This window comes from Apium graveolens, chromosome 1 (genome assembly GCF_009905375.1).
Source record: "Apium graveolens cultivar Ventura chromosome 1, ASM990537v1, whole genome shotgun sequence".
NCBI lineage: Eukaryota > Viridiplantae > Streptophyta > Magnoliopsida > Apiales > Apiaceae > Apium > Apium graveolens.
The window spans coordinates 196,545,193-196,559,576 of NC_133647.1; the positions used below are offsets into that span (position 1 = coordinate 196,545,193).

At 33.6% G+C, this 14,384-nt stretch overlaps 2 protein-coding genes across 9 annotated transcripts; one reads left to right on the forward strand and one right to left on the reverse strand.

Annotated features, from left to right (window-relative positions):
* Nucleotide 1: 1 nt before the first annotated feature.
* On the reverse strand, nt 2-4,057 carry LOC141676670 (protein RDM1-like). 2 transcript variants are annotated; one of them, XM_074482376.1, is made up of 3 exons: nt 3,899-4,050; nt 1,329-1,499; nt 2-569 (listed from the first exon to the last, which is right to left on the reverse strand). In XM_074482376.1, the coding sequence occupies exons 2-3, from the start codon at nt 1,477-1,479 to the stop codon at nt 187-189; spliced, it is 534 nt and encodes a 177-aa protein (XP_074338477.1). In that variant the 5' UTR covers nt 1,480-1,499; nt 3,899-4,050; the 3' UTR covers nt 2-186. The 2 variants fall into 2 exon arrangements, with proteins under 2 accessions (XP_074338477.1, XP_074338473.1); XM_074482372.1 differs by having other exon boundaries at nt 7-569; nt 1,329-1,505; nt 3,899-4,057.
* A 1,039-nt stretch (nt 4,058-5,096) lies between these two features.
* LOC141676602 (uncharacterized) lies at nt 5,097-11,854 on the forward strand. Of its 7 annotated transcripts, none has more exons than XM_074482300.1 (5): nt 5,097-5,203; nt 6,165-8,509; nt 8,903-9,069; nt 11,049-11,289; nt 11,469-11,854. In XM_074482300.1, exon 2 carries the CDS (start codon nt 6,184-6,186, stop codon nt 7,900-7,902), a length of 1,719 nt encoding a protein of 572 aa, XP_074338401.1. In that variant the 5' UTR covers nt 5,097-5,203; nt 6,165-6,183; the 3' UTR covers nt 7,903-8,509; nt 8,903-9,069; nt 11,049-11,289; nt 11,469-11,854. The 7 variants fall into 7 exon arrangements, with proteins under 7 accessions (XP_074338401.1, XP_074338429.1, XP_074338406.1 ...); XM_074482328.1 differs by having other exon boundaries at nt 6,165-7,977; XM_074482305.1 differs by having other exon boundaries at nt 6,165-9,069; nt 11,049-11,310; nt 11,421-11,854.
* Nucleotides 11,855-14,384: the final 2,530 nt, after the last annotated feature.

The following is a 14,384-nucleotide window of genomic DNA, read 5'->3' on the forward strand; positions in this document are numbered from 1 at the left end:
TTAGCTAAGCTATTGGTAATGTGTACAGACCATTTAGTCTTTTTCAGATAGCACCATACATAGATGGTAAAGAAAATAGATAGTTCACAAGACACAACCAAGTAGAACAACTTAGCTGTATGTCATCATTGCACCCTTGCAATGTTCAGGGGTTGCTCGAGATCGACCCTTCCTACATAAAGACCCTTATATTGGATTTCTAGACAGAGGGGCATAGAGATCAATAAAAGCTTTGTACATGGGATTGTTCAGCCAGAGTGTAGCCAGCTGATGTGGAGAAGTAGTGAGCCTGTGAATTTCTTCCGTCATCCAGAGGAAAACTTCAGCTTTGGCAGGATGAATAATGGTATCAAGTCTTTTGTCCACATCATCAGCACCAATCCGGTTTTGATCCAACTGCCTCAGGAAGACATTTGTGAGGTAATGCAGAGGCTGCTTATATATCTCTTTCATAGAATTGCCGAACTCTCTCCACGAGGAAAATGGTACAATGGCACCACGTTGAGTTGGGATTGTCAAATGCATCATAAAATCTTGGTACATCTCGGCCTCTCTGAGTACAACATTTTCTGCAATCCAAGTGGTTGTAAATATGAGAATGGCATGTGTGAAGATATATAAGCCAGGTTGAGAATATAAATTAGAGGATTGTTAACAAAACTGGACCATATGATGATATAGATGATTGACTGGGAAATAAAATTATGTCATCAGCTCCCGGTCTGCATTCACAGTTTCACTACACTTATTCAAATTTCTGTAGCTTAAGAAATAGTGGTGTAAATTCAAAAACTTGATTCTTGGTTTTCAGCTTGTTTCCATATTTACAGCATTTATAATTACTACAAGAGCAGAGTACATATGCTATGTTTCAGCACTGGAAACTCGATCTTCGACATCTGTGCAGAAAATCTAAACTTAAACTGAGTAGGGTAAACCTTTGGAGGTGAAACAAATGCATGATGCGCTAGGTCTATAATAATATTTCAGTACTTTTAAAAGAAGTGATGCCTTCTGAGATTTGGCCACTTGAGCAAGGAGAGATAATATACAATTGTTAGTGGATCGGAACTTATAATTAGATCTAGGGGGTTGAACGTTTGGTTTTCAAGGTCCTTTGGTGATTGTATCATCATTTCCAATACTTGACTTTCTAGAAGAGCTACAATTTATTTCACTTCTTTATACTTCAAAACCACTTGAAAAGCTTATCAGCTTACATAGAAGATACACATTAGTGAGAACTCAAACAACTACACTTAGATTTGACAGAATAACTGAAGTAAATATGATAAGCTTTGGTACAGAGGGAAAATAAAAACAATTACCAATTGTCATAACAACATCGGTTGGTTCAGGTTGATCAATTGATACGTCCCCAGCAAGCTTGTGAGCCAACTCTGCAATGTCTAATTCAGAAGACGACTCCTCATCGGAAGATATGTCTACCTGATCATCAAATGGCATTGCCCTCTTCATAATTCTTTCTGCTGAAAGGACTGATGCTAAAAGAGATGAGAAAGGAAGAGGAGATATCAGTAACCTCAGATTCATGTGAATCAAGAAAACATTAAATTCCAGTCTGCAAATGCAACAAAATATTCAAATATGGAGTAGCTGCCCCGAGCAGAGGCGTAGCTATGCTGACATGAGCAGGGTTAGTTTCCCAACTGAACTTGGAATTATAATACAGATCTACTATTATTAAATTAATATTAAGCATATACCCCCCGCCCCCGCCCCCCCAAAAAAAGAACTCATCAACTATATGGCCACGCCCGTGGCCCTCAAGCTACATAGTTTAATGTGAGCCACAACAAAAGAAGCCAATTAGAAATAGACATTAAGATGACTGAATCCAACAGTAATGATCAATTTGAAAAGATAGTGGCACAATCCTTTACTGCAAGCCGAGATATCACATATTTACTATTGAAGTTTTTTCATTGCTTCAATACCCTCTAATAGGTTAGCTGGATGATTTGTCTATACGAGTTTGTATTCCTTTCTATCATTAGTTTCTTGAGTACTTGATTCTAGTAAAGCACAATAAATCCTTGTTGAAGCTTCAAATGTTCTTTCTGGGATTGGCAAGCTAAAAACCCAGTTGATTTGTAACTGAATCTAATTACTGGAAACAATGGTGGCCTACTATGACAAGATTGGCATCACTAGACGTTTATCACATAATACAAGGTTTTCAAAGAAACCTTCAAATGTAGAAGATAAATTATACTTTTTCTCTTGGCCAAGGCTTTCAATTTTAGCAACATTCTTTTCTTAACCACTTAATCCCTAGTTCTAGATCATAAAACATCAAAGGATATATTCTCGTTACATCTAACCTCCCCACCTCTTCCTCCTTTTACCTGTAGTTCACAACGTATGAACCAGACTGGATTCACTGCCAGCACTCTGGCTGTCTATATCCATGAAAACAGTTACAGGAGAAAGGTAGGCCAAAATTCAAAAAGATAAAATCCCTTCGACTTCTTGAAATATTAGAATAAATTATAAAATGGTGGTTGCAAATATGCATTCAAGTTTCTAACCAACACTTTATAAAATTTAGCCAGTAATTGGAGTCGAATAGATTTCAGTTCTCTAAAATCCAATATATTGTAGTAAAGAGTACATAGATTATCCAAAATAAAACATCACCAAGGCATATCAACATCAACACGTTGACTAATTAGTTTTTCATAGTAAGTAATACAAAACCAGATAAACATGACAATTCTCAAAGTTGCATATCTTGGCTGCAAGCTTAATAACCTATCTAGAAAGATATGACTCTTCCGTCCATGACTAAAGAACTAATTATCGTTCTTGCACCCATAAATCAGCCATACCAACCCTTAAATTCAAATAACGCTATTAAGATAATGAGAAACACATGGGCAGAACTAGGAGGGGTGCTGGCTCTGCACCAGCCCTGGACAATTCGGAAAAACAGTAAAAAGAAAATTAATTTGCCTGGGGTGAAATTTTGAAATTACTGAAAATATTTTTTTAGCCCAGACTCAAATTAGAAACTTAGATGATAAATATTTTAGATAAAAGAAATGCAAGACATTTTAGGGGATGTTAGTACAAACACCTAATACGAATAACTCAAGGGAATCTGCACTTAATCTATTTAGTATATCATGTTGATATCTTTTGTGGAGTAATTTGCCTAATTTTATTCCAAAAGTTTCTCTGCAATGAACCAATCACTTGCAGAATTTAATTCACGAGTTGAAAAAAATTATTGTTTTTCTGAACTTCAAAATTTTGGAGAGCTTCTTCTTAAGATAGTAAAGTGAAATAAAACACAACATCCTCTAGCTTACTGTCAGTATTGAATTAGCATATTTACTACGAATACGTTTTCTGCAAGATAAATCCTAAAGCCATGTTTCCAGTGTTCCAGATCAGGATACGGAATGACTAGTCACTAGTCAAATTAATGTTGTTGAATATTGATACATTATTATTATTATTTGAGCCTAAGTTCAATATAAATTCGGGTTCCATCTCCGGAAGGAACCCATACATACATTTAAACCGCAGTAATTCATATCTACCAACATTCATTTCAGACACACACACACAAACACACACATCTAAGAACAAGAGATATACAATATTTCATAACAATTAAGACAATTAAGCATAACTGTCTAACTGCATCTAATAAGTGTTAACTAAAATGTAAATACACACATGCAAGAACAACCCTCTTTATATACACACCTAAACATCACAATGACAGATATAAACACACAAAAATCAAGAAATTATAAATGTGTGTAATGACAGAGACATGAAAAAATCAAGAAACTAATGTGTACCTTAATAAGGAAAGTACAAGGATTATAAAAATAAAAATGAATTAAGGGACAGAAGTCAGAACCTTAAACAGAACAGTGCTTCAACGTTGTACTTGAGTGTACACTTGAAAGCCGGAAAAACAAAAGCCCTCGTGCTCAGACACACCTACTAATCCCCACCCCCACCCCCAATTCAGTAAAATCCAAACTTTTAAGCACTTGGGTCTTGTTTATTTTGCTTCCTGATTTGCCATGCTTTTGTTTTTTTAGTTACCAAATTACCCTTACATCTTTTTGGCTAAAACAAATGAAATCTTCGGTTTCGGATTCGATTATCGCTCACGCTCGGATTTATTTAAAGTAAATAATATTTATTAGTTTATAGATTTTCTTTGAAAAATATTGATTTGTATTTAAATTTTTATCAATGATGAAAATAATGATAAAAAATATCTCTAATCTTATTTATATGTTATTTCATTTCACCTAACTTGAAGTGTTTTGACCATGAAACTATGTATATTTTCATTTATTAACATTAAAATATGTTTAAAGAAATTAATTTTTAAAGCCATGTTTATAATTTTGTGTCAAGTATAATATTAATTGATATGAAATCATATGTATGTGCTCTCAAATTTCATGAATTCATGTATAAAATTTCGAATCTCACATATTCATGTTATAGTAAAATTTCTAAAAAATAATATTTGATAAATAAATAATCTCGTCAAGTTAAGATAATATATTTTTTAACTCAACAAATGAATGATAATATTTTGATCTCCAAATATTTATTTATCGAAATTTAACCGTATTTCAATAATTTAACAAAATTTTAGGGTCTATTTTGAACCTTCGACTAAATCCGAAAATTTCTTAAAAAATATATTTATTTAGAGAGATTTGCATTTTGCACCCATTATATTTGACCAAAACTCAATTTTGTATACTAATTTTTATAAATTGCAGTTTGTATCCCATACTTTGAAATCCGCTTTAACATGCATCATTTTTGCCTAATTTTTAAGCCCTAATTGCCATTGCAACAATATATCTCATTTTTTCTCTTCAACACTATATTACATATATTGTTGAAGATAATAATTTGGGTAAAAAAACTGACAAAATTTGGCAAAAATGGTACAATTTAAAGCGGATTTCAAATTAGGGGATGCAAACTGCAATTTATGAAAATATGTATATAAAATTGAGTTTTAGCTAAATATAATGGGTACAAAATGCAATTATGTCATTTATTTATAAAAAAAGTTCCATGTTAAAAATTAATAAACCCAGGTTAAAAACCCACAAGCATTACAAACACTCTTGTAAGCCGTCGAGGTATTGTGAAGTATCCCCAACTTCAACTATCAAATCTCATTCAGGTATGCTTGTATCTCTATTTTGACATAAATAAAAATAAGTATATATGTACTTGTGTGTATGTTGTTCAACTTCAAATCTTATATTTTTTTGTTGTTTTATGTAATTAGGCCTTGTTTTCTTTTATGTATGCAAGTTCATTTCTGCTATGTTTAAGCACCTAATTTCAGCTCCTACTTCTAATTTATAATAAAAATCCTGTTTTTATGAATACCCATTTTGAATTCGTGAATTATAGTGGTTTCTTGATTTGTGTGTTCTTTTTTAAAGTGGTTGTTTTGATTGACTTTAGTGTTAATAGGGTCATCAAGAATGTTGCTTATATTAGCAAAGATTTGGACTTTGTCGCGTTTCGGGATGCTTAAGCACCTAATTTCAGCCCCTTTTTGTAATTTGTAATAAAACTTTGTCACGTTTCGGGACGCTTAAGCACCTAATTTCAGCCCCTTTTTGTAATTTGTAATAAAAAGCCGATTTTTATGAATACCCATTTTGAAATCTTGAATTATAGTGGTTTCTTAGTTTTTTTAAAGTGGTAGTTTTGATTGGCTTTAGTGTTATTAGGGGCATCAAGAATGTTGCCTCTATTAGCAAAGATTAGGACTTTGTCGCGTTTTGGGATGCTTAAGCACCTAATTTCAGCCCGTTTTTGTAATTTGTAATGAAAAACTGATTTTTATGGATACCCATTTTGAAATCTTGAATTATAGTGGTTTCTTAATTTTTTTAAAGTGGTAGTTTTGATTGGCTTTGATGTTATTAGGGTCATCAAGGAAGTTGCTTAATTTAGCAAATATTCGGGCTTTGTCGCGTTTTGGGATGCTTAAGCACCTAATTTTGGCCCCCTTTTTGTAATTTGTAATAAAAACCCGATTTTTATGAATACCCATTTTGAAATCTTGAGTTATACAGCTTTCTTGATTTGTGTGTTGTTTTTAAAATGGTTGTTTTGATTGGCTTTAGGTTATTAGGGTCATCAAGAATGTTGTTAAGATTAGCAAAGATTCGGGATTTATCGCGTTTCGGGTCTCGATTTGAGATGATGGTTTGCAGAGGTGATGTTTTTTCGATGAATGGAGTGTGTAGTTTGTTATGTAGTTCATTTAGCAGTGTGACTTTGTCTAAAGAAGTGGATGAGTTGAGTGACGTGAACGAGTCTCCTGAACTTCCCAGTTGGGTTAAATTTTCGGAGAAGGGTGTTGGTGTTGGGAGGTCTAGTCAAAATGATGACTTTGTGCTTCCGTCGATATCACATTGGGTTGATACACATAAAATTGTTGATGTGAAAGTTGGATTGGAAAGTCGAGTGGGGGATTATAGTGGAAGTAATGTTGATAAGGTAAGTAGGATTTTGAATAATGCGTTTGATTCTCCGGATGATGTTGTACAAGCTTTAAATGATTGTGGTGTTGATGTATCTAATGAGTTGGTTGATCAAGTGTTGAAGAGATTTAGCAATAACTGGATAATGGCATTAGGGTGTTTCAAATGGGCTAAAATGCAGGCAGGGTTCAAGCATTCCCCAGACTCTTATAATATGATAATTGATATTTTAGGGAAGTCGAAGAATTTTGATTTAATGTGGGATATGGTGGAAGAAATGGATTGGTTGGGAGGGCACGTTACATTTGAAACAATGACAAAGGTCATGAGAAGGCTTGCAAAGGCTTGTCAGTATAATGATGTGATAGAGGCTTTTAGAAGCATGGATCGGTTTCAATTGCAGAAGAATGTTGTTGCACTGAATGTAGTCATTGATTTATTAGCAAAAGAGAGGTGCGTTGAGCTTGCTCAAGATGTGTATATTGAGTTTAGGAATCAGATAACTCCAAACTTACTTACTTATAATATATTGATACGTGGTTGGTGCAAAGCTAAGAAAATAGATGAAGCCAGACAGATTATGGAAGAAATGCAAAAAAGTGGGATTTGTCCTGATGTGATTACGTATACGTCCTTTGTCGATGCCTATTGCCACGAGAAGAATTTTCGTAAAGTTGATGAAACTCTGGAGGTGATGCAAGAAAATAATTGTCCTCCAAATGTGGTGACTTACACTATCATAATGCATGCTCGAGGAAAGGCAAAGGAAATAGATGAAGCCTTGGCGATATCAGAAACTATGAAGAAGAATGGTTGTGCTCCTGATTCTGCATTTTGTAGTTCCTTAATTTACATCTTAGGTAAAGCTGGTAGGCTAAAGGATGCTCAGGATGTTTTTGACGATATGCCAAATCAAGGACTTATTCCAGATGTTTTAACATATAGAACTATGATCACAAACGCTTGCCGTCACTTGCAGGAGGAAAAAGCTCTAAAACTACTTCAGAAAATGGAAGAGAATCACTGCCCGCCTGATTTGGAAACGTACATGCCATTATTAAAGATGTGTTGTAAATTGAAACGAATGAAGATGATTTCTTTTCTACTGAGCCATATGTTGAGAAATGATGTCAGTGTTGGTCTTGGAACCTATATGGTTTTAATTCGTGGGTTATATAATAGTGGGAAACTGGAACATGCCTGCTCATTTTTTGAGGAAGCTGTGCAGAGAAAGTTTATTCCACCAAAGAATATATACAATGATCTGGTGAAAAAACTTGAGGAAAAGGGTATGGGTAAAGCAAAGAAACGGATTGAAGAATTGATGTTGTTGGCCAAGCAGCAACAAACTGAATCACACCGCGAAGAAAGGGAATGAACATTTAGCACTATGCAGTGAAGTGCTGCTCTATACTGTGCGAGATTAATTTACTGCAACCTCTTTTAATGTGAGGTCGAAAATGACATCTTGCCATGCTAGGAATTTCCTAAGCAGTTTATTTTATTAAAGCCAACCGGTCGCATAGTATTATCTGATACCGAACTTGAGCTTTAATACTAATGAAAAGTTAGAATTGAAAAACTATCAGCACTTTCTTTAGCAAGCATCTTATTTGAAATGCAAGTTGGTAATCATTGTTATTATTATTCTCCTTTTTGTTTTCTGTTTTCTGCAAAGACCAAGCTAATTTATCGGTACTCTGCATTGCCAATATTTCTTTAACAGTTACAGTCATATACTGTAATTTATTTAATTAGATTGTTTCAACAGAATGTAAGTAACACTTGACTAACATTATCTATTACAATTATATGATTAACTGGGTTGGAAGTATATGTTTGTCTTGTAGATGACACGACTTCTGAAAATTGTATGACAAACTCAGCCAAGAAAGCTTTGGTGTCCTTGGACTAGTAGTATATTTAATGTGTTGATGAAGCAAGGGATGAAGTGTTGTGGAAGATTTCAATGTTGATATTAAATGGTTAATAGTTTAATACTTTTTCCTTTAGTTACTCGTGATTAAGTTTTGCAAATTGCAAGATTAGGCATTTTTTTACAAAAATATTCAATCGGACAGTTGGACAAATGCCTATTAGACAGGTCTTGTGCCTATTTATGTCTATCTAACCATTATTGACAACACAATGAATACTTTTGGTGAAATTGTCATAATTTTAGTTTTTTTGCTAACTGCAATTGTCATAATTTTGTTAATGTGTCTTTTATAATTTATGGTTGGCCAGGAACCAGTTGCAAACAATTATAAGTTTGTTGTCATTTATGCTTATTATTTCGTTATATCTTGACAATAAATTGGTTTAGAGCAAATTTCTTGACACCCTTTTTATGGCTTCGGGTGATGAACTGGTTACAGTGTTGGATCTAGACTCCAGAGATGGGAAAGAGGAATTCTTTTATACACAAGCAACTAAAGTTTGCAAGGACTTCAAGTCACGGCGTTGATGAAAACCAAGTTGAACCTGAATAAGGGTACCGGCAGACTACACTTTATTATAAACTTTCATATGTTTGGAGTAACAGGTAACAGATTTTTGTGCTGGCATACTTATCATATTTTTCTAACCAGTTACTGTATCTTGTGTAAAAGCTGTTTACTTGTTTGTAGCTGGTAGATATTTCAGTTGAAAAGTTTCTACCTATCTATTATTTCAGTTGAAAAGTTTCTACCTATCTATTATGTCTATGATATTGACACTAATTTAAATATGCATGAGAGTAAAGACACATTATTAGGTTGCTCAGAAGTCGGAATACCTTGGCTGTCCCAGATTGTAAATATGTAAGAACCTGCTTTGTTAATCAAAAAGTGTTTTCTACCTCTATTGCAAATATTGGAATTGACCAAGGTTTGGAATTTTTAGCACTTTTACATAATGACTCAGATGCTTCATGTTATATTTTACATGAAATTGTAAAAATAAGATTTCATCGAAATCATCTCTTTAAAATGGTTAAGAACTGTCACTTTAGTGCGTGAGGGAGGGCACGAGGAGGAGAAATTGGGGCTTGATATATAGCATCAGGGAGGGCATGAGGAGGAGACACAGGGGCTTGATATATTCTTCTCTGAATCTCTCTAGCTTACGCAGCCACGGAACACGAGGGAGGGCACGAGGAGGAGAAATAGGGGCTGGATTCATGTTTAAAGAAGCGAAGTGAGCAAAGTGAGATGGGGATGTGGATTCATGTTTAAAGAAGCGAAGTGAGGGAAGTGAGATGAGGGAGATTTTGGATTCATGTTTAAAGAAGCGAAGTGAGATGATGGAGATGTTGGATTCATGTTTAAAGAAGCGAAGTGAGGGAAGTGAGATGAGGGAGATGTTGGATTCATGTTTAAAGAAGCGAAGTGAGATGATGGAGATGTTCATGTTTAAAGAAGCGATTAAAGAAGCTAAGTGAGATGATGGAGATGTTCATGTTTAAAGAAGCGAAGTGAGGGAAGTGCGATGAGGGAGATGGAGAAGATTAGTTTGAGGGACAAAGAGAAATATGAGTATGAGTTGCGTCTGACTTAGTATTCCTTTAGCAAAGATTCGGGTTTTGTCCTCCTCGTGCCCTCCCTCGTGACATGCAATCATGCACTCGAACAATTCACATATTTTTGGGGTGAGAGTGAGACTATTGACTTGGTATAAATTTCTTTTATTATTTATGGGTGTCTTGGAACTTCTTCTGGGTATCAGACATCATTGCATTAATTTGAGTTTTGAATCAAGCTAAATATCTTGGTTGGTTGATTAAATTAATAAAACATCTTTTGATTTAGCTGTTAGTGTTCTCAAAACATGACAGTACCATGTTAAGGTTAAAGGTTTTAACGCCCCTTCAAGAGTGAACTAAAATGTTTAAACGGATCCTGTGCAAATATGCAATGTGTAATTTAGCTCTGGATTTAAAAGTTTCCGATCCATATTTCTTTTTAGTATTGTGCCCGAGTTATATCTACTTCTGCTATGTCTTTTGTTCTAAATAATGCTGTATTCTGTTAATTATCAATGTCTTTAAATTCAGCTTATGCATCATTATCCAAGTTATGACATTTCTTTGTCTCAACTTTTCCGTAGTATTTACGATTAATCTTCCAACTTCTTGAATATTGGGTTAATACAAAGAATACTAAAATACCCACCCAAGAACTTTGTCTGAAGATGAAAGATATCTGTTGTGGAACTTTCGTTTCAATTAGTGTTGGAGAAGAGAACTCTTACAAAGTTTCTTTGATGTGTTAAATGGAGTGACATTAAGATTTGAAACTTTGTTTTTCTTTTTAATTTAAATTGATATTTTAAATGTATAAAACTGTATCCTGTTATATTTTAAACCTAATGGTTAGTGATTCGAAGTTTAAAGCATGTTAATTTTGGTAATTTTAGACATTGCTGTTCAGGCACATGTTTGGTGGTCAAAATTATTTCTATGCTTCTTCAAATTACACCTCCTTTTGTTTTTCTAAATTCTGCGGATAGTTGCAAAAAATTAGATATGACATTTACTTGCAGGAAGTCAACAATTGTTATGTACATGTAGTTGTGGACATGGTCCTCACCAAATTCATAAATCGTCCTGGCAACTTAAAGAAGTCGGTCTCCGGGATGACCCTAGCTTTTTCAGTACCCCGCACGACTCAAAACCTCAGTAGATAGCTAGCAATTTGGCACGGAGGTGGAGATGTCCAGCCAATCGAGCCCTTTAAAGTATCTAATAAGCAAATGTTAACAATCAGCCCAAATTTATATATGGGTAAGGTTCTTCTAAGTATTGGTATGTTCATGTTCTCTACTTGTAGTATGTTCTCTATTTCTATTTTGTATGTTCTGGGACATGTTTTCTACTAATTTTCAGCAATGTTAATCTGATTTCACCCATGTCAGGTTTTTCGTCGAGATTATAATTTGATTTGATTGGATTGTTATGTGTAGCATCTTATCATTGCCCGGAGATCAAGCAAGAGAAGTTTGGAAAATTTTATGCAGCCATCAACCCATAGCATTCAAAAGAATCAGGTTGCAACAAGATAATAGTGGTGAAGTGCATCAATAAACCATATTGTAATAAGCATGTAATGCAAGAAGTCTTGATTGTGGACTATTGTATTTCACAATTTTGTCCTGGAAAATATGATATGATCTTGTCTAAAGCAGCGTTTAATATGGTAGTGTTACCCCAAACAAGTGGACCTACAATTTCTATTGGATGGTCTCCTTCCTTGAGCAAAAGACTTTGCCCTAACAGATGAACCTGCAAAACTTCTTGTAATTGTAATTGTAGTTAAAACATATATGTACTATGAATTTTTCTGGTGTGTGTTCGTAGACTAAAAGTTAGTGTTTGATGAGGTGTCAATAAAATATTGGTGAATAACTCATTAATAATAATGAATTCCTATTCCATGCACGTACAAAATTCTCCGCAATAAAATTTTTATAATTCATTAGTCACATTCTGTTAGTATATGTTCATGGACACACACAAACTGTTGTACTATATTATATATAATGGGACATGAAACTAAAAGCAAAAATCAAATTGCTTCTTTTGACTACAATACATGGTACAAGATGTCTTGTTTCTTTGAATTATGGAGGGTACAAATTGGGGTCATTACAAAAAGAAAAAGAAGGTGAATATCTTGCCTGGGGCGAATCTAGAAATTTCCGTTTAGGGCGATTGTATTCAAATTTTAGGAAAATATTGTTAAATTTTGAGAAGACATTTTTTTATATTTTCAAAAAATTTAATAATGAAAAAACGTAAAGTTTAATTTTATACGGGACACGTGTCATTAGTGTCCCTTACTAGATTCTCCTTGCTACGGAGTCCAAAAATATTTAACATTTAATTTAATAATCAGTGATTAAGAATTCATATTTACAGTTTGTGCATAATTATCACCCCTCATCCTTCAGTACAAGCTTCCATTTTAGTATGATCGTAACTAAGATTGATAATCACTCTGCACATACAAATTAATCTTGCATAATTAAAGAAAAAGATCCTCATTAACTATTCCGGAAAATTTTTCGCATAAATTTTACTAAAAATTAATGTGAACGTAAGAATATCACATTTTCATTTTTTTGTATTTAAGATATCTTCTATCACCTAATTCTTTTGTAAATAAATAATTTATCAACCATCACATTTTATGCGTAAGCGTCGAAGAAAATCGTTAATAAATCACTTTGGGTTTCGCGCGTGACAAGAAAAATAGTGCACCATAATATATGCGATAACTTGTGTTTGTATACATCCTCTGCATCTATAAATTATCATTAACCCCTTACTCCCGAGTTTTAGAAAAAAAAAAATAAGTGGAGGGGTAAATAAAATAGTTTTACTTTCTTTCGTAATCATACTCCCGAGTTTTTAAAAGGAACGAAAGTAATTATTGAAAATTTGATAATATTTCACTTCAAAAATGAGATGAAAGCCATAAGAGTCGATCCTGTTATAGTGCCTCCATTGCTAGTGGAGGCTACACTTATTTAGTGGAGCAAGGGAGGGTTTTTGAGGAAGACATAACATTTTTTTATGGTAGGAAATCGTAACTGTTACTCTCGGATGTGTACAAGATAAATTCCACGAGCTCACATAATTTGTAGAATTCGAATTTGTGATCAAAATGATAATTATTCCATTTTTAATGAACCGAGTCAATTTTTACAGGCAGGACATAACCTGAGTTATGCTTGCACGAGTTCATGGAACCAAACCCTTACAAATCAGCAGTCCAAAAAGAAAAGGACGGCAGCACGATATCTAGTAAGGGGCACATGTAACACGTGTTTCTACTAAATAATTAGTGTACACTTTTCATCGTCAAAATGTGTAAATACATATACAAGTATCGTTATAAAAATCAGAAAATAAGAGAGTTCCTCCAGAATTTACCCGATATTTTATTGAAAATCTTCTAGACATGTCCCTCAAATTAATACTTAGTCAAGAAGACGCCTAATATATTGTGCACTTGCACTTATAATCTTTCTTAAAAGTGTGCTCATTGTCGAGCTAACACCTATACAAATGACCACATTGCCAATTGAAACCCCTATGATTGGACACAAGCCTACATTTTCTCTCTCGAAGAAATAGTCTCCACAATCCTTTTCAATCTCTTTCAGTCGAATGTTATAATTATAAGTTATACTTATATCATGCAGAATCTCAAATGAATATTATACATTCTTTTATCATTCAACACACCCTCCCATCACAAATATTCGTCTCGATCTTTCCCAAATTCTATATGTCTTTTTTCGTGCTTCGGATGATATCTTACTCGTATATTATTTTTAGAGAAAGTTCAACAATTTCTTATCATGTTTCTATGAATATTGTTATAATTATAACTCTTTCTGAAAAATATTATGGAAGGTATAATTTTTAGTTAATAAAATATTGTTTATTGTGTAAATCGATGTTAAATTTCTTATATTTAAATTTAAAAATATGTTTAAAGATCTGTTAGACTTTTTCTACCTACGTACCATTTTCAATAAACTATCATCCAATCAATCAACTGTACCCTGTATAGAAAGGGAGAGTATACTGTACACACCATTGCTCCCATTACAAAGAATGAAGAAATTATTTCCGCAAAATACCTCCAGGTTGTGTGTGCTGTGCTGTATTCCAGGTACAAATTAATATACAATAATATATAAAAGTACATAAAAATAACCCGGACAATACCTTGACCCATTATTTTCTTCACAAGAGATTTATTTATACCGTAAAAAACACTTTCCTCCTTAATTCTTAATATCTCCCGGCAAAAATTTCATACCCAATTGACATATTCAAGATTTAGCTGTAACCTTTTTTTAAATTAT